General features: G+C 40.2%; 2 protein-coding genes and 1 long non-coding RNA gene across 3 annotated transcripts in view; 1 reads left to right on the forward strand and 2 right to left on the reverse strand.

Annotated features, from left to right (window-relative positions):
* The window catches only part of srbd1 (S1 RNA binding domain 1), a 133,343-nt gene extending 129,488 nt beyond the window's left edge, over window positions 1-3,855 (reverse strand). The window contains exons 1-6 of the mRNA XM_076286254.1: window positions 3,766-3,855; window positions 3,172-3,239; window positions 2,554-2,950; window positions 1,623-1,868; window positions 1,148-1,314; window positions 604-721 (exon numbers count right to left, since the gene is read on the reverse strand). Of these exons, the coding sequence (XP_076142369.1) occupies window positions 604-721; window positions 1,148-1,314; window positions 1,623-1,868; window positions 2,554-2,950; window positions 3,172-3,239 (996 nt within the window). The 5' untranslated portion in view covers window positions 3,766-3,855. The remainder of the gene's footprint in view (window positions 1-603; window positions 722-1,147; window positions 1,315-1,622; window positions 1,869-2,553; window positions 2,951-3,171; window positions 3,240-3,765) is intronic.
* A 3,214-nt stretch (window positions 3,856-7,069) lies between these two features.
* On the forward strand, window positions 7,070-26,614 carry LOC143123964 (solute carrier family 22 member 7-like). The gene is made up of 10 exons (XM_076285223.1): window positions 7,070-7,450; window positions 7,915-8,018; window positions 9,237-9,391; window positions 9,806-9,974; window positions 11,060-11,183; window positions 11,350-11,456; window positions 11,815-12,029; window positions 13,203-13,311; window positions 18,915-19,121; window positions 26,554-26,614. Exons 1-10 carry the CDS (start codon window positions 7,070-7,072, stop codon window positions 26,612-26,614), a joined length of 1,632 nt encoding a protein of 543 aa, XP_076141338.1.
* On the reverse strand, window positions 15,029-16,478 carry LOC143124605 (uncharacterized). Its single transcript, XR_012987055.1, has 3 exons — window positions 15,936-16,478; window positions 15,684-15,732; window positions 15,029-15,195 (listed from the first exon to the last, which is right to left on the reverse strand). It is a non-coding gene; the product is annotated as an uncharacterized LOC143124605 (long non-coding RNA).
* Window positions 26,615-26,962: the final 348 nt, after the last annotated feature.

The raw sequence follows: 26,962 nt of genomic DNA on the forward strand, positions 1-26,962 counted from the left end.
AAGCAGTGTGTAAATGCATGTATATATGTTGACTCTCCATAAGCAGTGTGTAAATGCATACATATATGTTGACTCTCCATAAGCAGTGTGTAAATGCATGTATATATGTTGACTCTCCATAAGCAGTGTGTAAATGCATGTATATATGTTGACTCTCCATAAGCAGTGTGTAAATGCATGTATATATGTTGACTCTCCATAAGCAGTGTGTAAATGCATGTATATATGTTGACTCTCCATAAGCAGTGTGTAAATGCATGTATATATGTTGACTCTCCATAAGCAGTGTGTAAATGCATGTATATATGTTGACTCTCCATAAGCAGTGTGTAAATACATGTATATATGTTGACTCTATGTTACTGTTACCAACCAAAACCTGATTGTTGCACGAGGATTTCCGTTTAGTGGTTCTATAAAAGCATACAGTATTCACTCAGAGAAGTGACACCTACACAGTCATCCACAGGCTCAAACATGCACACGCTCAAACATCCACACACCCACATGCATCCACATCCACACACCCACACTCTCAAACATCCACACACCCACACTCTCAAACATCCACACACTCACACTCTCAAACATCCACACACTCACCACGTGGTCAAGGTCATCAGGCGTTCTGCAGTTCTTAAAGGACACCTCCAGCTCAGAGGTCAAGACTCCATCTTTCTTCAGCGTCTGCATCACAGACTGACACTTCTTAGCCAAAGCACTACAGCACACACACGCACACACGCACGCACGCGCACACACACACACACACACACACACACAATTTGTTAAGTTACTTGCATACATTTCTGTTCAAAACATCAAACTCAATCTAAATCATTAGAAGTCAGCCTGCTTTTTTGAATCACTGCTCAGTAAATTCATGGCCTATGCTGCCATCTAGTGGTAGAAAAAGGAAACTTAATTTCACTTCCAAAGGGAGAAAACAGTTTAATCTTCAAATTCTCTTTAACATACACACACACACACAGACTAAATTAGAACCTGCCCCCCCCCCCCCCCCCCTGCCCCACACACACACACACACACTTCTCAGAGAACATCCACATAATTAATCTCCCCTTTCCTTCTGCATCTGTTTCATACAGCAGCCAAAACACACACACACACACTCCTGCCCTCTCACCATAGCTCCTCCAGCGCTAGCTGTACTTCTCTGAGAGCATCGGCGTCCATATAGTTGATCATGTCCTTGCGGTAGCGCACCAGGAAAGGGATGGTGTTCTCCTCATGCAGGAGCTGCGCAATGTTGGCACACACCCACTGCTCCACACCTGTCCTCTGAGCTAGCACCTGTCAGCGCACACACACACACAAACACGCACGCACGCACAAAGAAAAATAAAAAAGTACACAAAAAATATCACGTTACAGATCTTTTTTTTTTCTGTCCTTGAAAAAATCTTTCAACTAATAGAAGCAGTCATTTGCTCTATTATTATTTCATTATTATTATTATTATTATTATTATTTCGACACAAGTTTACTAGTGTATTATTTTTATGAACATCTAAATATGAAGGTAGAGTTAGCGCCCCCCCCCCCCCCCCCCCTCCAGTTCACTGTGGGGGTGTGCCATGTCATATCGCCCATGATGATACCTGAATGGGGTCCCAGTTCATGTGAAGACCTTCCCCAAAAACATTCACAGACTTGGCCTGCCTGACGGGCCTTCCTTGAGGGGCAGCCAAAGTCTTCTGTTTCTTAGCAACTGGCTCTCCAAAAGTGAAGTCTTCCTCAGGCTCCTCCTTCTTCACCATCAGTGACTGCTGATTGGAGGAGGAGGTCAAGCCACTTCCACTAGGCTGGGAGCTGCTGGGGCCCATGGCCATGGGGAATGACAGTCTCTATGAAAAGGAAGACGCATACATACTAATTAACACAATCAACTAACTAATAACGAAAAACGTTAATCAAAATTCACATTTGAGTGTAGCATCAGTTTAATCACATTTTTCCTTCAGGGTATGAGACACTGCTCTAAATAATAGATTACAATCGCCTTAGAAATACAATACTCATACAATACATACAATACTCAAACTGTTTAGCTGTCTGACAGGCCAGAAGTGTAGCTCCAGAATCATAACAGAATGCTCAGCTACATTATTATTGGGGCAGCCGTGGCCTACTGGTTAGCGCTTCGGACTTGTTACCGGAGAGTTGCCGGTTCGAACCCCGACCAGTAGGCACGGCTGAAGTGCCCTTGAGCAAGGCACCTAACTCCTCACTGCTCCCCGAGCGCCGCTGTTGTTGCAGGCAGCTCACTGCGCCGGGATTAGTGTGTGCTTCACCTCACTGTGTGTGTTGACTGAGTGTGTTTCACTAATTCACGGATTGGGATAAATGCAGAGACCAAATTTCCCTCACGGGATCAAAAGAGTATTTATACTTATTGTGTGTTGAACACAGAAATAGCCTACATATTTAGTTGTTTTCATTTGAGTCATTTGAGAAAATATCTAGTTAACATTATGGCAATCATGATACAATAACTCAAAGCTGTAAAGATCATACCGGTCCTTAACTTACCTCCTCCTTGACCCTTGCAGGCCCCTGTAGCCCTTCTCTGTCATTTATTCCTCCCGCCCTCTCCTCCATCATCACAGCAGGCTTTTCGGGTTCTGTTGTGGTTCTAGAATCTTCCAGAGGTTCCACATTCTTGGCTTTAGGCGCCCTGGGAGCTCTAGGCTTCCTCTCTGTTTTAGGCTTAGGCTCCTTCTTCGGTTTTGGTTCTTTAGGAACTTTAGGTTTGGGTTCTTTCTTCGGTTTGGGTTCTTTAGGAACTTTAGGTTTGGGTTCTTTCTTCGGTTTGGGTTCCCTGGGTTTGGCTGGTCTCTTGGCGACGGATTTTGCCTTTGGCTCCGGTAGCCATGAATCGTCTGCATTTTCATCACTACTGACCACTGTAACATCAGCATTTCCTTGTCTATAGCAGATCGAAGGACACAATTAATCAGCAGAAGGGTGAAGTCAGTGAAAGCTTTACTGTAGTGTAACAACCTATTGTTAGATGCAGAAATGTAATTCACTGCTGAAATAGTCTAGGCCAGGCCTACTGTACAGTACAAACACATAGGCTCACTGATGGAGAGATTGTATGGTTACACGTCTGTGTGTGTGTGAGAGAGAGAGGGTAAGCAAACTCACGGGTTTTCGTCTTCATCTTCTGTAACCACCTCCGTGTACACCTTGGCTGTTTTCGTTCTTCGTAACATCTGCACGAAAGAGTGAACAGTCGCATTGTGGGTAAAGAATAGAAATTAGCTTTGCTGATTGCATAGCCTACAATGTAGCGTGCACCCTGCTAAAACATGGTCTCCAAGTAAACCCCTTTCTAACTGGAAAACACCGAAAGGACAAGTTGGACAAGGTGCCAAAATAGCACTTTGATATTCCATATCTGAAATCTTTCGCAAGATTGAGCATATGATTCTGTTTGGTCTCAATGTGCACTGGTGTGTCAGCAAATGCTATCATGGTAGCACGTCTGAGCATTTTGTTTCATCATGGGAAAATACGTAACATTTCAGAAGTTACAAAATCTCAGCTTCGTTTCATGGTAATAAGAACTGCTGAGAAGTTCGTGCTCAGTTACAGTCCTAATCTGTTTGAATTTAGCGCCTACAACTGCACTGTGAGGTTGCTGCTAGCAAGCTACCTGGATATCTCTGACTGTTCGAACAGCTCAAAGTTAGCTATCTATCAGTGTCAACATAAAGAAAACGTAGGAATGAGACTTACGACGTTTCCCCGATATTTATTTAGTTGTGTGTTGGAAATTATTATACACAAGCTTCACTCTAAATGTGCTACAAGATAACTCCAGTAGGCTACAAGCTATGCGTACAAGTGTATACAATGCAATCCAATATGGCCGTCATTCTACAAGTTGTCATAATAAAAGTCCTACCGTTTTCACAATTATAAACAGAAAACTGTGTCCGATGTGGGAGTGAAATAAAGTAGGATACCTTTCTGTCTACTTTGAAAATATTTACACATTGAAGCCTGAATTGCCTCTGTTGAACATTGGGTTCATGTGAGAGTGTAATGAAGAAAATGTATGCTTGTAGCCACATAATCCTTCTCAGACTGATATGCACTACAGAATAGTATAACTATCAGTAAATCAACAACATCCCAAACCATGTCACCACCCCTTCCTGCATTACAAAAACTAGGTGAGCATCCTGTATTGCACTGTCATAGCCTAGCCTATCTCATTCAAGGCAATGGTCCTTACTAGCTACTAGGCCTACTATATTTTAAAGATATAGTATATTTTAAGAGTAAAAGTTGCTATTTCTGTATGCATTTCTCTTTGATATTCTGCTATTTTTCAGCACCATAAAATACATATCACTTAAAGAGAATTAAGATCAAACTGAGGCTTCTAAAACTCAGGAAAACCATGCTCTGGGGGTGCATTTTTGTGGGTTGCTGTTTGTAATAGTGACTGCAAACACATTGCACTGTGATTATGTTCTTGCATGCCAGCCAAGCCTAAAGGCATGCTTTGGCAAAGATTTAAAGCAAAACTCAACAAAATTCAGGCTGTAATTTGTTTGTGTAAATGTTCTTCTTGTTATGTGTTTGTTAAATGTGAGTATAGACTGTGACAACAAATTTCCCCCTGAGAACAATAAAGTATGAACCTGAGTGCATTTGTTTGTTTTATAGTATAACATTGTTTATAGTTCACCCAACACCATCAGAACGCTTGTTTTAGAACACTGAAAACATGTCGGGCTTGCTAGGGGTCGTAGACCTGCAGAGTCCGTGAAATGATGGACAGGTAAAAAGCAGACTCCGTGACCTGGACAGGTACAAAGGCTTGTGGAGGAGGGGCGAGTGATGGCTGTCAATCCCTTAATATAATATAAAACATATAATTTTCCTATTCAGATTGGATTGTTTGTGTGTGTGTGTGTGTGTGTGTGTGTGTGTGTGTGTGTGTGTGTGCGTGTTTTGGGTGACATGTCAAGGCACAAAAGGCTGTGCAAATAATCCTGTCAAACTAACTTTTCAGCATATATTTCAGTGTGATTCCTGTTTTTCATTATTTTTCAATCATATCCTGATGGCAATATTAATTTGTCCTTGTTAATTTCGGGAGAGGAACACAGGGACTAAAACATAATTTCTTGAAAACACTGCAGAGAAAAATAATTACCACCCTGGGAGTTGGCCAGGATAAGGAGCTGTTTTCCCGGCTGGCTGGAAGAAAATGTCTAGTGGTCCCACGTTCCACATTCTGACAGTTGTAGCAGCACAAGGCTAAGTGCAAGGCTCTCTCAGCCCAAAAAACTCATTTCTAACATTTCTAATGTGAAACAATTATGTGAAACATTTTAACATTGTCAGACCTTCAAAACTAGAAGTTCAAAAGTAACTGTGCTTCAGATAACTAATAGGGGCTATAATATAGAAACTTTTTACAAAGACAAAAAAAATGCTCATCAAATGGTATGATGACAGATGAAAGCTGAAATTGTTGACTGCAGATGTAAATTATAAGGCTAACTCTGGTACTATGCATCAAATGGCAATATCGATGTTAAAATTGTACCCTTAAAAATAAAATGAATAAATAATAATAACAAATATCTTTATATTTCTGTTATTATAATATTTCTTTAGATTTCTAAATAGTACTAATGTCTGACTCTCTGTCCTTAACAAGGTTACTGTGACGCTGTTAGACTTTTGGAATGGCTAGGAATGTAGGGCATGAGTGAGGCTGGATGTGTGGCTGTTCCAGCTATCAGCAGGGGAAAGAGCAGCAGGGAGGCAAACATGAGGGGAGGCAGAGGGGGAAAGAGAGCAGGTGCAAGGCCTGTAGACTGAGTACAGCTAGGCAGGGAGTGAGCCACCGCAGTCAATGCTGCTGCAGATTAAAGGCACAGTCTCTGATTTTTATTTAAAGGTACAGTCTGTGCTTCTGATCCAATAGATTTCTTTGTCAGATTCAGCTAAATATACCTCCCGGTGGTCCAGCTTTCTGTTCTATCTGTACAGGGGAAAAACATTCCAGTGACCTCCAGTTCTGCTTTGGAAGGGCCCAGTATGTAGTCCTTCTCCTGAGCTTCATATATGCTGAAAGATAAAAGGTCACTTCTTTGGTGTGTCACTTCCTGGCGAACAACTTCATAGCGGGTAGCCTATCCCATCCCACCACTTTTTGTGCCTAATAGAGTTAGTTTTGATGCGCTAACTCAAGGGCCTCTGAATGTCTGAGTGAAGTTTGACAGAAACTGATAGAACAGAAAGAAAAAAAAAGCAATCTATTCCTACTCTAATGATAGCCTGATGCACAACCATGGAGGTGAACAAGCTTTAATAGTTCAGTCTTTTTATTGTACAGTACCTATTCTGACAAGCACTGATGCATTTAATTGTAGTTTTCCAGAAACTTCCTACACAGCTGTAGTTTCCCAGAAACTACAATGAGACTTAATTCAATGTAATTAAAATGTAGTGAGATTCCTCTTCAACTGGCTTTTCCCTATGCAATAAAAAATCCCTGTGTCTCGCTGAAATCAAACTTATCCTAATCTGAAATATAAAGTTGACATCACCACATTTTCTAGTAAGTGCACCAAAGAATTCAAGGTAAAGTTCCTGTTTAAACTTCAAAAAAACAGCTGTGATTTTACTTCAGTAGTACATCTTCCACCCCAGACATCTGAAGAGGTTGCAATGGTTTACAAAAGTCAAAGATTGGTGGAAAACCCATGCATATTCATTTCATTCTCAACCTTTGGCATGTTCAGTCTTGAACAATGGTGTCAACCTAAATTAACTTTGAGAAAGTTGGACAAGGAAAGAGAGAGAGTGAGAGAGAGAGAGATGACCACTGAGAGAGAAAGACAGAAACAGAGAGAGAGAGAGAGAGGTGTGTCTTGCACAAGCCAATGTCAAAAGAGAGAGAAGTAAAGAGCGACAGCACCACTGTGTCCTGTAAAGAGAGGGTGGTTTAGGGGAGAGATTCTCTTTGAGGCAGTGCTGCAACATTAAACTGTGGAACTCTGGCATTTTTGTCACAATGAAGTTTGAAGACCTTCTTTCAGACATTGATGGCTTTGGAAGGTTCCAGAAGATGATTGTTTGCCTTAGTTTCTTGGGACGTGTCACTTTACCATGTCATTTCTTGGTGAACAACTTCATAGCGGGTATCCCACCCCACCACTGTGACATCAGCGGTCTGGATGCTGCGGGCGTCTTTGGGAATCTGTCGGTGGAGGAGAGACGGACGGTCAGTATCCCGATGCAGGCGGATGGGACGCTGTCTTCCTGCCTCATGTTCCCAGAGCCCCAGTTCCACCTGCTGCTCAACACCTCCAGCAGCACCGGACTTCCTGCAGAACCGTGTCTGAATGGATGGGTGTACGACAACAGCACCTTCACAAGCACACTGGCCACTGAGGTAAAGGACAGTCTTCTCTTAAAAATATAAAACCAACATCAAACTTATTAAAATTCAACCAAATGATGTGGCCTATTTACAATGATCATATACAGTATGTAAACAACCATAAAAACCGAAGAAACTTGTTGAAGTTTTAAAGCCTGCAGTGAGAGACTATTCCAAATGTCTGCCAATAGGGGGCACTCTATTACATAAGAAAAGGAGTTATATCACTTGAATGTTTTGGAGATGAACCAAACATCTTTACTCCGTGTGTGCTGCTAATTCTCCTCTCATTTCCTCGGTCTCTTGTATTCCCTGGACAAACACAGTCTGCTGGGCCATCTGTTTCTACTCCAGAACCATTTAAAGCCCTCTCTGTGGCACTATGATCTCAAAACACAGCTAAACATCATTCATCTTTTCTAGAAATGATTTCGCCCACCGATTTTACTTGTTTTTGTTTCCTCTTCTCCTCAAAGTGGGATTTGGTGTGCGATAAGAAGGGGTTGAATAAAGCCACTGCCACCATCTTCTTTGTGGGGGTCATGTTTGGAGCCATGACCTTTGGTGGTCTGAGTGACAGGTATGACACACTTCAAACAACACCAATAATTGTAGATAAGTCAGAGGGTATAGAAGGCCTCTCAGAACAAGATAAAAGATACTGTAAGGCCTCTCAGATGAAGTATTCTAATCCTGTCCAGAGGGAAGTCATTGTACATGAGTTGTTGTGGAGGGCAGGAATGATTTGCTGTAGCGGTCCTTGTTACAGCGGAGTTGAATGAGCCTCCATCTGAACACTCTGTGCTGTAGGCTGTGTAAGTGATGAAATGTGCCCAATTTATGCAGATGCCTTCTCTCAAGTACCAACTCCTAGGGTTCTAGAGCAGTCCTCAGCACAGAGCTCACCTACCTGTACTATCCACTCCAACCTCTATGTGGTAAAGTTATGTGTGAGTCTGTCTTGTAACAATAATATCCTGATTTAAGGTTAAAATAATGGTCTTACTTGGATGGTCCCCCATTTATGGAAGCATATTAGGGCCACATGAAGAGAAAATATTTTTGAAAATTCCGAGATAAAAGTTGAAATTTTCTAGATAAAAGTCGAAATTTTCGAGAAACAAAGTCAAATTTTTGAGAAACAAAGTCAGAAATATTGACTTTAAAGTCAGAAATTCAGAAATTATTGCTGACTTTGTTTCTTGAAAATTGTTACTTTTATCTCAAAATTGTTGACTTTTATCTAAAAAATTTTGACTTTTTTTATCAGAAATTCTGACTTTAATCAGAAATTATTTCTGACTTTGTTTCTCGAAAATTTTGACTTTGATTCTCGAAAATGTTTACTTTTATCTCGAAAATTTTGACTTTTATCTCAGAATTTTCAAAAATATTTTCTCTTCATGTGGCCGTAATATGCTTCCGTACCCATTATACTGTGAACAGACAGTCTGCTACAAACAAATGATCTGTTAACACTCTGGTACCTACAGTAAGGTTAAGGGTTGAGTTTATTAAAGGTGATATTCTACGGAAGCCCTATTTTTTGGTATATCCAGAAAACGTGCACTCATTTTACTAAATTGTGTACACATTTTTACTAAATCGTGTGCCCATTTTACTAAATTGTGAGTGCAATTTATTAAAATGAGCGCACTATTTAGTAAAACGTGTGCACTCTCGATACACAAAAATATCTTGCAATGACACCTCCTGGGCTCCGTAATATTCAGTGAACAATCCAAATAAAAAAAAAAAAACCATAATCATTATTTTATAACCCCTCTAATACACACAGGTATGGACGCAGGATAATGCTTCTGGTGTCGTACGTGTCTGGGATGAGCTTTGCGCTGATCAGCGTTTTCTCCACCTCCTACATCATGTTTGCTGTGCTCAGGTTCCTGAGTGGCTTCTGCATCACGGGCATCGTCATTGTCACCTCCGTGCTCAGTGAGAACACACCCCTCTCTTTTCTCCTCTCTGTGTTCAGTGAGAACACACCCCTCTCTTTTCTCCTCTCTGTGTTCAGTGAGAACACACCCCTCTCTTTTCTCCTCTCTGTGCTCAGTGAGAACACACCCCTCTCTTTTCTCCTCTTCTCTCTGTGCTCATGGGTTTAAACTAAAACATCTCACTGAAGAGTGAAACAGAGCAAACATACTCCCTATTTGCATTACTTAAGCATTTAGAAGAGATGTATTTCTAGTGACTGTAGCAATTTTCAGTAGCTGTTTATTTAGAACATTCTAAGTGAGTATGTTGAGTATAAGTCAAAAGTTTCATTTCAAATGCTTGTGTGTGTGTGTGTGTGTGTGTGTGTGTGTGTGTGTGTGCGCGCGCATTTACATTTGCTTCTCTCTACAGTTGTGGAATGGGTGGACATTGAGAGCAGGAAGTTAGTGGGGGTGATTGACAGCTTGTCATGGACATTTGGATTTATGACACTGTCCACACTTGCATTCCTCATCAGAGACTGGAGGTGGCTGATTGTGGCCATCACAGCACCAGTGGTCATAGCCATAATATCATGGAGGTAACGCATACATAAGATCATGGAGGTAACTCATAACTCATACATAAGATCATTGAGGTAATTCAAAATTCAAAATCCGGAACTTTGCTGGAAGTTTGCCTCTAGCGGCCAACATTGGCAAACTTCTGGCAATATTTTCTAGTGAACTCATTTGTTTCCCACAAATCACCCACAAGTTTGCTGCAAATCTACCGCAAACATTTGATTTTTGTAAGGTAACTAATAGGTAACTCATAATATCATGGGGGTAACTTATAGGTAACTCATAATATCATGGTGTCATGGTAACTCACAGCCATAATATAATGAAGGTAACTTCAATTTGCAGCCAGGGTAGTCTAGCAACTCTTCGTTGGCTTGCGAGCTGGAAAAATTAAAGCTGCAGTTGGCAAGATTTTTTTGATTATATTCACTGAAACCGACACTATGCTCCGACAGAACAACATAAATCAGCCGGTTTTAGAAAAAAACCCGCACTTCTACCTCCACCTAGAGCCTGTTATTTGTTTTGCAAAAATCCGCAGCACCCGGTTCTTCTGGTCCAATCAGAGCAGGGCTGTGTGAGATCTGACTGCCAATCACAGTCTGGTGAATTCTGGTGTGCACTGACGAGCACAAACTCGATGAGAGGGTGCTCGGTGGTAGTGGGGGAGGGGCATGAGAGTTGTAAACATTGTCCCCTCAATCTGTCAGACTTGCCAACTGCAGCTTTAAACTTCGGGCCAATCACATCGTGTATAGAGTCGGTAGACGGGCTTAACATAATGATGGCAGAGTTGCGACGGTTCCGTGTGAATTCCCTGCTACTTGAAAACAAAGAAGATGGGTGCTGCTGCTGGTGAACAGCACGACACGAGCTTATTTTAAGTTGGCAAAAGTTTGATCAACTACCCAACTAGCTCCGCTGGTGGGAAAACGCATGGGACTCATGAGTTGTAGCGCTATCGTATTGCGTGCAGAGGGAATTTAAAAAGGCAACCGTTTATCCCGCTCCTCGGATTGAGCACGGGGATGGGACTACCTCTCATACTGATGTCTCCTGAATTTGGAATGAATTGAAATAATCATCTGCCATCTCAAAACAGATGGGTTCCAGAATCAGCTAGATGGCTGATAGCAAACGGACGGCTAGATGAAGCTCACTACTACTTAAATAAGTGTGCTAAGATGAACCGCCGGCAGGGAATGGCTTCCTCCATCAAACCAGAGGTGAGCAGCCACTGGTCATTTGGACGCATTGATGTGTTATTATCATCAACATGGATATCACATCTCTTAAGGTGTACACTGTGTATGTGTGTGTTTGTATGTTTTCACAGGACCTGTTTATTTGTGTTTATTTGTTTGTTTGCTGGCTTGTTCTCCCTCTCTTTAGAATCTGTCTAATATTGTGGTGACCAATCGGAACCGGAACTACTCCTATCTTGATCTGCTGAGGACTCCCAAGATGAGGAAACTGGCACTACTTACAGGTCTTACTTGGTATGAGGAGATCTAACCCAATTTTCTCTCATATCCCACTGCAGAATCCATATCATGTTAGGGTCTAAGTGTCTGCGGGGACCCAGGTTTTGATTCCACTCTCTCCACTACCATATATGCATGAAGCCAAAAAAGCCCCAAAAATATATTTTTTAAAAGTACTTAATAACAATATACAGTATAACTGATACAGTTATTATTGACACCATGAGAATTGACAGAGGGGTTCGACTGGATTGCACATATTTTGACATGTTTTACTTCATCTTTATTCATACATTCATCATACTTCATCTTTATCTTCATCATTTGTGCCTAATGTCTATCTTTATTCATAATCATTTTTAATGTCTTGCAGGTACGGAGTTGCCTCCACCTTTTACGGCATCAGTTTTAATATTACAGGGTTTGGAGTGAATATTTACCTCACACAGTTTATAATGGCTGCTGTTGAGATCCCGGCTAAAGTGGCTATTTTCTACCTTCTGGACAAGATTGGGCGGCGCAAGACTGAGTCCGGTGCTCTCTTCCTGGCTGGGTTGTGTCTCGCTATCACCGTAATCGTCCCCAGAGGTAAAGCACTGCGTTTTAGGCCAAACAAAGGCAGTCTATACGTTAACGTAGAAATCAAGGATAATCCCTTCAGCACTTCAGCCCTTCAGAAATCAAGGATAAGGTCATTTGAAAGCTGGGTAATGCTTTAGAATAACATGTGCTTATTAGGTATTAACAGTGCATTATAAGAAGTTAGTTAACAATTTATTACTAACAGTTAGTTAACTGTTGTTATCCTTTAATAACATTAACTAACTGTTAACATGCAGCTTGTAAGTGTTAATAAGCAGCCTTTTAAGTTACTTACAAGCTAGTTGTAAGTGTTAACAAGCAGCTTGTTAATGGTGTATAAGACAAAGAGGTGGATAACTAATATGCTTATAAGACCTTTATTACCTATTTGTAGTAAATTTTGCAGCCCCCCAATCTAAAGCGAGGACCATGTAGCCTATAGCTCCACAAGCCCGACCTTCTATCTCTATATGTCTACTGTATCTATCTATCTGGTTTAGCTGTGAGAAATGCACCTTCAAAATTGTTGCAGCGAGCAGGAATTAAACCCTGGTCTTCTGCGTCATACAGTGACTTGTTGCTTACTGAGCTACATTCTTATTTATGTGTTCAAAGTAAATGTTCATATTGATTCTATATTCCGATAATGTTCTATATCATACCAGCTATGCTTTTTACAAATATGTTTCTGATGGGAAAAGTGGTGTTTATTGTACATTCATATTTTGACATATATTCTCAGGTTTTGACCTAGGGCCTATTCAGGGTTTTGATATATTCAGATTTTGACATATATTCTCAGGTTTTGACCTATATATTGAGGGTTTTGATATATTCAGGGTTCTGATATATATATATATATATATATATTCATATTTTGACATATATTCTCAGGTTTTGACCTATATATTCAGGGTTTTGATCTATATATTCAGATTTTGATATATATTCTCAGGTTTTGATATATATATATTCAGACTTTCATTCTATATATATTTCCTAAACGGCATGCCATAATATATATATATATATATAATATACTGTATATTGATATCGATACATGTACTGTACAGATGTACAGATACAATACATCAGTAAACAGATATCTACAAAGATAAGATAGCAACACAACACGGTGCAGTGTGATTGTGTGTGTGTGTGTGTGTGTGTCTTCTTCAGAGCAACGGGTAGTGAGAACAGTAGTAGCGGTGCTCGGTAAGGGGTGTTCGGCGACTGCCTTTGGCACTCTGATTCTGTACAGCTCGGAGCTCTATCCAACCGTGATCAGGTAAGGGCTGGAGAAGAGCAGGGAAACCTGGCTTCATGAAGTAATAGTCAAACCACATATTTGGTTAAACCTTTCAGTTAAAAATTAGCCCAACTCGGCCCTGGCCGTGGCGCGACAGGCTGGGGCACCTGCACCGTACGCCGGCGTCCCGGGTTCGATTCCCACCCTGTGGTTTCCGCCCTGTGCCTTCCGAATCCCACCCCGACTCTCTTTCCCACTCGCTTCCTGTCATTTTCCACTGTCATTAAAGGCATAAAAAGGCCAACAAATATACTTAAAAAAACTTTTAGTTTTAGCCAGGGAGATGAGCTAATTAGTGAAATCACCTATTTTTAATGCACAGGTAGTGTGGGATAATTTTTATTTTTCTTATTGAATGTTTAGTATACCTTATATACATGTAGTGAAATCTAATTGTCATCTGCTTACTCTGACCCTTGTGTTTTCTGAAACTCCTATGTGGGAATGTTTAGTTAAATTAACCCCTGTGTCACCGAACTGTGGGTAACCCTCAGGATGGGGGGTCGTAAACATTTCTTATCTCTGTTAAAATACCAGATGGTTAGGTGATCACTGGAGGGTGACAACTTGTGATTTCTGTGGGTGTGTGTTAAGGGTACACTGTAAAAAAAAAAAACGTAAAAAAACGGTAAAAGGCACGGCAGCAAAAGTTGCCGCTTGGTTACCGTAAAATTATGATAAAATACCATACAAGGAATTGCCGTAAAATTATGTCTTTCCCCTGTATATATTGACTGTAATTTACGGCGAAATTGTAGTAAAATCACAATGAAATTGTGTGATTTATACTACAATTGGCCATAAAATTACAGTGAATATAGAGCGGAAAGCCGTAATTTTACGGTAATTCCTTGTATGATATTTTACCATAATTTTACGGTAACCAGGCGGCAACTTTTGCTGCCGTGCCTTTTACCGTTTTTTTTACGTTTTCTTTTTTTTTTGCTGCTGTACATTTTAATGTTTTTTTAAAATATATTTTCTCTTATTTCAGACATTTTACATGGTCAAACCATATACCATAATAAAAAAACATCATAAAAATACACCATAAGTTAGTTCCAACAGTTATAAGTTTATTCTAACATCAAATGAGGCATTGCATTTCTATAGTTTCCAATTAATTTACAGTGCATTGTAAAACAAAATATTATTCCTCAAAATATTTGAGAAAAACAATGGCTTAAAACTACTTTAACCATTCTTGTTGTGACAACTTAAAACTTTGTTGTAGCTACTCAATTCATTTCAGGAAACCGATTGCCTTAAACCTTTTAATTTGGTTTTAACACACTGAACTCATATCTAAACAGTTTATTTAGCTAAGTGCCAAACACTCATAACTGAATACATTCATTCAATATAAAACTCTGTGATTTGAAGAGTTTTAGGCAATGCAAGCCACATTATAATTATTAAGGCAATCTACAAAACCTGTTAACTTCACTCCAGATCATTTGTAGCTTGGGTTTGATGGCTTTCTCCCATCATTGATCAAAATTGAAGACGATAACCTGAATGAACTCAATGAAGCCACTTTGCTCCTCAGGGTATCTCAAAAAGGAGCGCACAAATCAGTCGCATTATTTAGACAATCAGAAACACATCCCAACCCTTACAATTGAGTGGAATAAGATGTGCTATTAAAAAAAGACAAGAGTCTAAAAATACACCAAAATTCAATATCAAACTCTAGCAAAAGCCAGCATATTGTTCAGGAGAGGGTGCTCAATAAAGTAGACAGTGGAGGCTGCTGTTAGCCCCTTTTCAACTTCTGGACCTTACTTGACAACAGGATGTTCTCATATCTTACATTCAACAGCAGTGGTGTCCTCACATATGACAGCAGTGGTAAGATGTCTGCTGGAAGCAATAAAATGTAAACACAAACTTCAGAATTAGGATTTTCCAACCACACAAATGAACGGCCTCAGACAGATTGTGTAAGGGCCTATTTAGACCGCAAGCATGGTGACTGTGTGTCAGCTGCGTTACCTGTCCGTTTTAATTTTGGCACCGATGTTAACAGGTTAGAGCGTACACTGCCTGCATGACACACATGTCTCAGGTGTCTTGAACCATGCTGAAAACGTGTGTATGCTAGAAATAGGACTGGCGTGTATTTTTCAAGCGATAGGCAAATGTGTAGAAAGCGCTTCCATTGACAAGAGACAGTGAAGAGATGCTATAATAGGCAGACTGCCCACAGCAGCGCTACATCTGAGACATCTCTGGTATGAATGCACAGATAAAACACAATGCAGCAGCCATGGAACAGACACGCAATGCACATGCCACGTTGACGCTCTGAATAGGCCCTAAAAAACTTTGTGTAATACATTGATGCTCACCTGTCATAGATATTGGAAGTTCCGTGGACTGTCCAATACTTCCAAACTCCTAAAATTACACAAAATACCAATATAAAAAAAAAACAATAAAATAATACAAAGATAGCACCAACCAATATGAATGACATTACTCTTGGACAAAACAAACATAATAGCATTTTACACAAGTAATTTATGAATGCAATACATGTAGCTTAACATTAATAAGAAAAATACCACAAATATAATAGATAAAAAGGTGTGTTAACTTACATAACCATTAGATCCAAGGTACTTTCGTTGTTAGCACTTATTCTGCTCATATTCGGCATTGGAGGGACAGAAGAAGAAACATTAGGTTGTTGAATAAAGCTGTATTATACAAATAGATCTCTATTGACAACCTATGTTTCTCTGTATTGCATGAAGCACATTACAGCAACAGTGAAATGATAAACTGGTGAACATAGACAACTAAATAATTTTCACATAAACATAATGCTTACAGGATTGTTTAATCTGCATTTACCACAAGCCAGCCTTTCTGGAAACTTTTAAATAGCACGATGCTAAAAACGCTGTGCTATGCTAGTTAGCTAAACAATAGCTAGTTGGGTTCTACAAACTTACAAGGACAAAGATAGGTAAAATACACAACAGAGTCCTCCTCCTTAATCTAAATTATGATAGTTATGCATTATTGAAGGCATGTGAACACCATTTTGAAATATTAGAATTCATGGTTAACATGGGCTAGCACTAGCTTGCTAGCAGCAGCTGTTAACATACTTTTAATGTTAGCTAATCATTTGCAGTCGACAGTTTTATTACCACCCGAATATCCTTACATTTTAACTAAACCTTACCTCTGGATAGCTGTGCCTGCTCTTTCACAAAGATTATTCCATCCTGCACATGTGTTTCTCATACTTCAAAAGCTCCTCTGTTGAAAGTTGCTGTGAGGGAGTGAAGAAAAAAGTAGGTCCTAACTGTCGTTCCGAGTCAGACCAAGCGAACTCCCCTCCCGCAACAACTTTTTAAACTGCTGCAGAGCGCCAGCCAATCAAATTGCAGTTATGCTAATGAGCAAAGGCTCCAAGGCAGCTCTCACATAGATATATACACTAGATGTCGCCTTGACTACTGCTGTTCATTGGAACGAATGCGTCAATCGAGACGCCATCTTGCTTCAGTGATCCACTCCTCTATAATGCATTAGCGTCAATCTGGGCAAAGATCTAGCGAAAATAAAATCACCATAAATCGTCAAAATCTCAAGCAATTATCTAATTTTTTGGGTTGTTCCAACTGACAGGCATGTATTTATGGTTGAGTCTACAGAAAACTAAGCTTAAGACGATAATAAAGATACATTTTACCCGTCTAGCCCCATAGACTCCCATTCATTCTGCACTAGCTAGCGGCGGCCCCTAGAGGAACAATGAGTAAACTGCAACCAGGATCGATACAATGAAAGTAAACAGGCTCTTCGTAGACAGGCTCTGGTTGAGGCCACATACCCCTCGTCTCGTTTACTCATGTAAGTTGTAATCTCACCAGAAGTTGCTGTAGATCTGTAGAACATTTACCTCTGCTACTACATAGGCTACGCCAGTCGTTACTTTTATAATCATGGGTCAGTGCCATGGGCAAACGAGATGTAGCTGAATTCATAAATGACAAAGGCATGAGAAAGGTGATTTTCTTACGTTTCAACAACAAAGAAGCCGATCTGCCGTCATTGTGAGAAGTTCCCAAATTTGTCGCTAATCGCTAAAAAGGTTTTCTATCGCTGGGGATGGCCAAACGTCGCTAAATAGGTAACGCTGACAATACAGGAGAACTAGTTTAGCGATTCAGATCCCTGTACAAAGATGGCGGCGGTGTTGACGCATGCTGAGAAGCAGAAGGCGACATCTAGTGTATATATCTATGCAGCTCTCAAAGTAAATCAAGCCGGAGTTCATAAGATGGTCTGAGACGCCATATTTGCAGATAAAAGTCATTTGTTTGTTTTTTTATACTTGGATTTTCTGACCACTAGTGAGAAATAGATGCTGTACATTATTTAAAAAGCTGTTATTGTAATCCCAAAACACGTCTGAAATGTTGTTTGAGCCTATAGCCTACACTACACCATCTAACATTAGCAAGTTAGCAGTCAGTGATGAAAACACCAAAAAAAAAAAAATTCACAGTATTTTTACACTGATAACTACTAAATTAAAAGTCTAAACCATTTTAAAATGGTACAACTGTGTTAAAAAACGGTGGTTTCTTCTCATTTAAACATTTCAGACTTTGTCCGTGCTTTTACGGCAGTCTTCTTGAAAAAGCTGATTTTACTGTATTTTACAGGTATATTCTCTTATTATTAAAAATAGAGTATAAAACCGTATTTTTTTACGGTAAATGTCAGCTAAAAAACTTTTATTTTTTACAGTGTAAGAGTTGGCTTCACCTACAAATGTGTGGGCTTGTTACTTTGACATTTCATGTGGGTAACATGCTCCCGGCGTCGTGAATAAAGCTGCAGTCTCACACCAGTTGTCTTGGATTAATTTTGACCACAGTAGAACCAATACATGGTATGATTTTTTTAACTTTCTGAAGCTGGGTTTCCCATCTCTGTCTGTCTAATTCTGTAACTAACTCCTTACCTACCTACCTACTTATCTATCTATCTGGAGGCCTGGCATAAAATGCCAGAATGACCTGCTAAGAAGCAACTCTTACTTCTAATGTATTTTATATTTTGAGCAGGGAATGTGCCACATCAGCTAGCATGTATGACAAGAAACAAAGACATGTTACAGCAAACTCATTTGCAATGTATCACTGATGTCAAGAAACAAAGATATGGTACAGCAAACTCATTTACAAAATATGTATCACTGATGCCAGTGGTTTTTTGTTCGGTGTGTATGTGTTATGCATCATCATGACAGGCAGAATGGCATGCAAAATATATACATTACATTTTTAGGTTACACTTTACTTGACAGTATCGACATAACGCTTCTGTTATTAAGTGAGATTCGGTTTTTGTCATAACAAGTTAGGGTTAGGGTAAGAGGTTAGGGTTTGGGTTCATGTGTCATGACAGTGTCATGTGTTCATGACAGTGTCATGTCACTCTTATGTCGATACTGTCATGTAAAGTGTTACCCATTTTTAATAGGGTAAGTTGTGATCTGTATCTTATTAAATTACAAAAGTAACGTTCCCAACCCTTCTTATGCATTGGGACAGGCAGAATGGCATGGGCTATAACTCCTTCATGGGTCGTGTGGGGGTGGCAGTAGCCCCCCTGATCCTGCTGCTGGATGATGTGTGGTTGGGTCTTCCTCAGCTCATCCTGTGCTGCATTGCAGTGGGGTCCAGTTTAGTGGCCAGCCGACTGCCTGAAACACGAGACCGATGCCTGCCTGAGACCATCGAAGACATCGAGGGAACAAGGTGCCTCCTTCCAAAATAAATCTCACACAATGACATAACACAAATAACTGTCTATCTCAAAACTCCTCTGATTAACGACATTTTGCTCAAAAACGAAAAGTTTGAACTCATTATCATCCAGACACAGACCTTAGGTTCTTCGTACACCAAACCATTCCTTTAATATATATATCAGTGCGCAGTAGTGTGGTAAGTGTTTTGTGTTAGTGTGACTTAGTCGCGAAAATATATTTTTAATACATGACAGGTATAATAATTCAATGCTTTGTGGTTGAATTGTAGAGCGCCACAAGTGGAATCCCCGGTCCTCTCTCATGGGAATGCAGACAGTGAAGTCGGAGGATGAAAACAACTGATCATTTGTGGTGTTTCAACATCACAAACCTGACTATTACTCTTAACAAATGCTAATAAAATTCCATACATTTTAAAAAATGTAGTCCTGGTGCTCTTTATAAACATCTTTGCTTCAAACAGGCACAGAAATACTTGATCGTGGACACAAGTCAGTATCTCACATAAGACATTATTGAAAGTGCAAGTATTTGTCAAGAGGGGGGAAGGTATTTTTAAAAAGTTCAATGTCAGTCTAATCATTTAAACTAATCTGTGCAGGTGTCCTGTAATTGCCTTTTTTAAAAGGATCCAATACTAGGCAAGTTAGTATTTATCTTTCCTCAAGTCATCAGATTTGTACTGAGTTTAGTAAAGGGCAATTCCATGCAAAGGTCATCCTTACCATGGAAAAAAAAGTTGTGCATACGCAAATAGAACTGTTGTTAAAATCTTCATGTAGGTCTATATTTTATTGTTTGTAACTGATCTGATTGAATTTGATGGAGAATGACACTCTTTTACATCATAAATATGGTGTGCAACCATACAGAAACAACATTTTTCACATGGTAATATTATACATATTTAAAAAGTGGATAAATGGACCCAAGGTTCAAACAAATTGTGTCATTTGACAAATTCCAGATTGACAAGGGAATGGTAGAGTAATGTCTATGCTCAGCTTGCCTTTAAGAGCACAACTCTTTACATTTGTAAGGCTTTTGTTTTTAAGTCAGCAAGTTCCATGGCCATGTCACATCCATAACGTTTTATAGGAAAAGTGTATGCTACACATACAGTGTTGATGCGACAATGTCCATAGTATCTGTGCAAAGCTGATTTATATCAATGTAAAGTGTGATGACCAAATTGTGCCCCTTTCTTACTTTTAAAACCTTTAATGGTGAGTTATGGATGTGACATTATGGATGTTACATAATGTGAATTTACAAGACTGGGGACTTTATTATTAACCTGACAATAGCCAGATGAATTTCGCTCCGCCTAGCTCCACTCATCCATCTGGAACCGATCCATTGAAGTGTTGCTTCAGAAGGCTGGGCCTAATCAAAAAATGCTTGCATATGATTGAATAAGTCACTTGTCTGTCATCTATTGACGTGCTACTTCAACCACTCACATCGAAGTCAACCCGTGACGCTGATAACAGTCTCAGTCGCTTCTACGCTATGTCACATCAGAGAATGTCTAATAAGGGGAGAACCTTCACTCTCGGAACTCTTCCGGTGTGGTACTCAGGGTTCCTACACATTTTCCATTTCAAAATTCCATACTTTTTCCATACTCAAATGTTCAAACTTCTCGGTAGATTTTTCTGACCGTATTCTAGATATTGTCAATGGAGTGTTCTACTAGCATTGTGAAGAGCTGTATAATAATGTTTATTATTAACTTATTAGCCCTCAGAAAACACTTGCCCATTGTTGGATATTTTTCGATGGGGAAGTGCTGTGTTGAAAGGTGCACTCACATTTGATACAGCATACTACATATGTTGGAGACTAGTGCACTGCTGGCAGAGGCCTCAGAAATCACCGTAAACAGTATTATTTGTTTGCAATAACAGTTTATCAGATAATGCAGTATCCATGTCTTGGTAACTTTTACAAAATCCAAAAAGTCTACCAGTGTTTTAGCTGAAAATAGCAGAGCTAGAGCTATAGAACTGGGGTTTTCGATTTGGTTTTGGTACCAGGGTCTCCTTGTGGGAGAGATTTTTTTCTGAGGACCCCCATTCAATTGTATCTTGATGAGTGCACTCAGGTCATAATAAACCATTCCTACTGTTGTGTAGCTTAAGATGTCAGTCCACATCATCAAGATACACCAGTTCTATGTACGTGCCCTATACCTAGCTCTGCTATTTTCGGCTAAAAACACTGGTAGTACTGTAGATGCAATAGTCTGGAAACACAAATATTTCTCCATACCCTTGTTTCTTTTTTCCATACTTATCCAGACCTGGAAATTACTAAAATCAAATTCCATACTTTTCCAGGTTTTCCATACTGCGTAGGAACCCTGGGTACTGCATCTAGGGGCGCTCGTTCTAAAAAGCCTTTCAAACGTGCCAATGACGTCATTCATTAGCATGATCATAGCATAGCATCAATGCTAGCGTGTTATGGGCTACCTAACGACCCAACTTGTAAGAAAACTAAAAGACATGACTCCCGGATTATTTCACTTTTGATTGAAAATCCATATCCATTTTGCGAAAAATAAAATAAAATCTGAGGGTTTCAGTTGTTAAATAGGTGAAAACAACAAATGTAGCCATGTAGCTCCATAGGACCCCATGTATTTTAGACTCGCCCGCGATCGCCATCTAGGTGAACTCTGGTGAACTGCAGCCAAATTCGGTTTGTATGGGATTAATAGAGAGTGGGGAGGCTCTCCTTAGAAGGGCTCTGGTCACATCTATGAAACTCCCGCCCTGCTTCCTGATTGGCTGAACCATAAAGTCGGTTGCTGAAATCACTCTCAATGGAAGAGATCCCAGATGGATGTGAGTGAAGCTAAGTGGAGCTAAGCTGAATGACATTCATCTGGCTATTGTCAGGTTACTTTATTATACCTCAAAGCCGATAAAACGTCTGTTCTGGTGGCATGTCAGTTTCAACGCATTTCAACTTAGTGTTTACAATTGACATTTCAAAGATTATTAGGTTGATCAAAACCACAGGGCGGCCTTGCCTAACCATTAGCAAAACAAACATAATATTAAAATACCTCCAGTGATTAGCCTAGCCATAGCCTATTTTCAAGTGGCCTAATAACGAAAATCTGAGCGATTATCTTCCTGTAACTGTCATACTAATGTTGTACAGTAACTGGATTATCGTGTTAGCTGGTGAAGATGGCTGACTTTGCAGCTGGAGTTAACACAGCAACCTCCTTCTGTTGCAGATCTGTTCAGCCTGCCGTTCACGTCTGCTTAACACAGTTTAATTTTAAATGTGACGCGATATGACAGCATTTGAAGTGTCAGTTCCTCTGTAGCTAATACCCACAGAGTAACATGAGTAAGGGCATCAATAAACTAGATGTACCACATAGCGGTACAAAATATGACCGCCTCTCAGTCCTGCATATTCTCTTCGCAAAAATAAATCACGCTTGTCAATTTGTCTCCATCTCCTACTCCTGCAACTCATGTGCATGTAAATGAGCAGGGTGCGATTTGTAGGGGGGGATGGGTAGGATTTCCCCCCCTCTGGTCTTGATATCCTCCCCTCTGCTTAATTATTTTCATCGCCGGGGGGGACAACATTTAGCCCCCTCTGGCCCTCATATTGATTAATGCTACTTCATATAAGTAAAGCGCTGCAACGTGAGAACAGTCTAGTAGACTAGCCTACATATTAATCTGACATCAGAAACGCACCGTCACCTACAGCACTCATGCTGCTGACACAGTGGCTGCGTGATAACTTAATTTGGCCTTGATCGAACATTTCAGAATGTCGACTGTGTAATCCATCATAAATAGCTAGTTTCAATGGAAAAGTTAGCTGGACAAATGAAAGAAAACGAGAAGGATTCAGTGAAGCATATCGTCATATTTTAGAACCTTCAAAATTAGAAAACTGATGCAACTGAGATGGAGGACAACTCCACGTATAGAACATAGGCCTATTGTCCGAAGGAACTTACATTAAATGAGGAGATATTAGCTAAATGTCACAAAAAGTGTTACAGAAATTGCTTGGCATCGCTTATTCAATGGCTCTCTACCGAAACACCTGTAGTTTGCGGAGGACGAACGAGAAAGCACTCGTTTGATAAATCAGCCAGTAGGCTATGCCTAGTAGACAAATAACTTTCAGAAATAATCTGTAGGCTACTGCAAAAACGAATGTTGGTGGATATTTAAACTATCTAGAGGGTGTTTTAACAGCTGCAAGAAATAGAAGCTTCATGGTCTTTATGTTCTGGTTCGTAAATTATTTTCATAAAACTTCAAGTTGCCCTATAACTTTACTCTCCAAACTTCACTGCACTGTAGCCAATTAACTGACAGTATGATAGTAGGCTATTTATTTTCTGCAGGCTACAATAAACACTTTTTCAACTTTTGCAATATTACGCACTTGGCTACTGAACGCAAATCAGCAGGAGAGAGAATGCACGTAGCCTACAGTACGCAGCGTGTAGTGCAATGTGTGCTATTTGGTTACCAACTAACACTGTTAGCCAATTCACTAACTCAAGACTTCAGTGCCATCATATACAACATTTTTTTACATAACAAATACAGAAAGGATGGAGGCAGCAAAAGTAGAGGAGTCATTTCAGATGGGGCACAAGGTGAATTTGTATGCTTTGTCAAAACGTAGTCCTACCCTGCATTAGAGGAGCTGATCATCATACCAAGCACACTTGCTGTTTGAAGTCATACATCACGGTAAACTAAAACTAAGATAAAAGTAAATGTTACAAAGGTGGAAAAATGAATACAGGCTATTATTAGCCATGACATTACTAGGCTATGAATCGTTAGTCCATTTAAAAAAAAAAAAATGGGAGGGGGGGGGATGACAAACTTATTCAAAATCATCCCCCCCTCTGGTTTTTACACAAATCGCACCCTGTAAATGAGTATGTGTGCATATGTAAGTTTGCTTTTGTTTATAAGAGTGTGTCTGTGTGTGTGTGTCTGTGTGTGCATGTGTGTATGCGTGCCTGTGTTTTGTGTTTATGTGTGTGTGTGTGCGTGTGTGTTTGCATGCCCACATGCGTATGCGTGCCTGTGTGTGTGTATGAGGGGCCCTTTAGGACATTATTCAGAATTACCTCTCACACACTATACTGAAACCTCTCACACACTATACTGAAACCTCTCACACGCACGAGTAATACGCTCTCATATACACAACTGAAACGCTTTCATACACACATGTGAAACCTCTCATACACACATGTGAAACCTCTCACACACTATACTGAAACCTCTCACACACTATACTGAAACCTCTCACACACTATACTGAAACCTCTCACACACTATACTGAAACCTCTCACACGCACGAGTAATACGCTCTCATATACACAACTGAAACGCTTTCATACACATATGTGAAACCTCTCATACACACATGTGAAACCTCTCACACACTATACTGAAACCTCTCGCACACTATACTGAAACCTCTCACACGCACGAGTGAAACGCTCTCATATACACAACTGAAACGCTTTCATACACACATGTGAAACCTCTCACACACTATACTGAAACCTCTCACACACTATACTGAAACCTCTCAAACACTAATATGAAAATTTTCATATTTTCAAGATTTCACATGTGTGTGTGAGAGGATTTCATATGTGTGTGTGTGAGCATTTCATATGTGTGTGTGAGAGCATTTCATATGTGTGTGTGAGAGCGTTTGATATGTGTGTGTGAGAGCAATCTCACTTGAACAGGAAGGTGTTGTCGTCAAACAGGAAGAGCGTCATTGCGCGCATCCAATAGGAAGTTGAGCACGTTTCGTGGGAAAGGGTCTACTGTGTAGCTATCATTGAATGGCTGACCATGTCAAATCAAACTTCAAGCAACAACCTTACTGAAGCAGCTGCCTTATTAAGCACTATATTGTCTTCAGCAGACACTATAAGAAGTGTAACAAGACCTCTAACAACTCAACAAGCAGTTCATAGGCTTCGGAGGCATTCTGAAAGTGGGTGGGACATTTCAGCGGGGGGTATGGGGGTCCTCCGCCAGAAATTTTTTTTTGGACTATATGCAATTTCCTGAATTCTGGTACATTATAACAGGTTATTTAGATACTTCTATATAACAAAATAAAGATATTAACTCAATGACTAATTCGGAACCAGCTTTATTAACCTCATGATATAGTTAACCATGCAGTTGCAATATCTGTTAAATTAAGTTATTTAATGCTTTGAATGCAACCCCGGATTGGCTATCGGGAGCCTCGGAACTTCCCGGTGGCCGATAACTTTTTGTGCCAGTCTGAATGTCGTGAGCTTAAATATATTGTTTCTGAAGTTCATTTGCTGCGCCCTCGCGGCACTTCAGCAGCCTACATGTAGAAAGGTCGCAGCCCCTTACTCGCAGTTTCCCCAAATATTAACAAAGTAGCACTCACAAAAACTGTTCGGAAGTCGCAACTATATAGTCTATATTTGCAACAATTAAGCGGAGTTTATGAGCGGTCCCTCCTCCAGTGGTACGGTCCTAACGAACGCCAGGGTGACACACAGTTACAGTAATTGAGAGTTAAAAAAAATCGTTATTCTTCCACCGTCCAGTCCAGCAGCTGTCAACATACAACGGAAAACAGGCTATCTGCTTTAACTTTTTTAATCTAGGCGGCATTCCACCCAGTCCAGCCAGAGTCAGAGCCCTACCCTCTGTGATATGAATGAATGTTCTGCCTTCATATGCTCAAGCAGGCCTTTATGTCCATGTCGCAAATGTAGAGTCCGACTTGCTGCAGCCACAATCATCTTGAAAGTAGCCTAGCCTAGGCCTGAGAGGAGATAACATTCTACAATTTACACAGATTTTTAGTATTTCAACTACATGGAACATAATAGTGATCATCAAATACCTCCCCAGATTTCATTGCCCATCAGTCCCAACATTTAACAATATAATCAAACCGTCCAAAAGTAAATTAAATATCAAACTAAACCGAAAATGTCATGCTTTTGAAGGCCTACCAGTATGCCGCTCCAAGAAACGCATGTCTCAAAATAAAACTGGGATAAGAAATAAAGGGCTGTCTCGAATACAATCCTGCCCCTAAAGGCCTGTACTTTGTCTTATGACCCCGGTCATAATTTGAGGATTTACAGTATCTAAGTAGACAAACTGGCTTCAGATATCCAACAGAGTGAATACGAGATTGTGCAGTCTTAGTTGTGGTTAGTGACGTGATGCTGTTAATGGGGAGTTTTACATAGCCTAGCGTAAACCTATAGGTTATTATTTATTTGGCGTACCTATAAGGCTTTTTTCCTTATCAAAAGTGAGGGGGACGACTGATCTCTTCAACACTGAGGGGGATTTGCCTCTTGTCGCTGTGTGTGTGACAGAAGCACCGTGTTTCATAGCGCGGTGCGGATAATCGCGGAGCTCCGGCTAGTGCTTCCATGATCCGGGGGCGGGAAGGGAACAGGGAGGAAAGGGTTGCGTCCACCGTTGGAGTAGAAACTGCTTGTTGAGTTGTTAGAGGTCTTGTTACACTTCTTATAGTGTCTGCTGAAGACAATATAGTGCTTAATAAGGCAGCTGCTTCAGTAAGGTTGTTGCTTGAAGTTTGATTTGACATGGTCAGCCATTCAATGATAGCGACACAGTAGACCAGGGCTATTCAATTACAAATTAAGTTGGGCCACAATTTAAAACCATAGACTTGAGCCGGGCCACACATTTTCAGCGACCAGAAAGCAGGAGGTAATTATTCAAACCAACACAAAATCGTGTAATGTCTAGCAAGCAATG

This window comes from Alosa pseudoharengus, unplaced genomic scaffold, assembly GCF_046254945.1.
Source record: "Alosa pseudoharengus isolate Yale_2024_CS ecotype anadromous, Long Island Sound unplaced genomic scaffold, YU_APseudo_1.1 YU_APseudo_1.1_scf_15, whole genome shotgun sequence".
Taxonomy (NCBI): domain Eukaryota; kingdom Metazoa; phylum Chordata; class Actinopteri; order Clupeiformes; family Clupeidae; genus Alosa; species Alosa pseudoharengus.

Excerpts from the sequence above, each read along its gene's own strand:
- LOC143123964 (XM_076285223.1), top strand. The coding sequence starts at position 7,070 with ATGAAGTTTGAAGACCTTCTTTCAGACATTGATGGCTTTGGAAGGTTC. Across the intron at positions 9,392-9,805 it reads CATTGTCACCTCCGTGCTCA|TTGTGGAATGGGTGGACATT; the intron begins GTGAGAACACAC and ends TTCTCTCTACAG. Across the intron at positions 12,030-13,202 it reads CACCGTAATCGTCCCCAGAG|AGCAACGGGTAGTGAGAACA; the intron begins GTAAAGCACTGC and ends TGTCTTCTTCAG.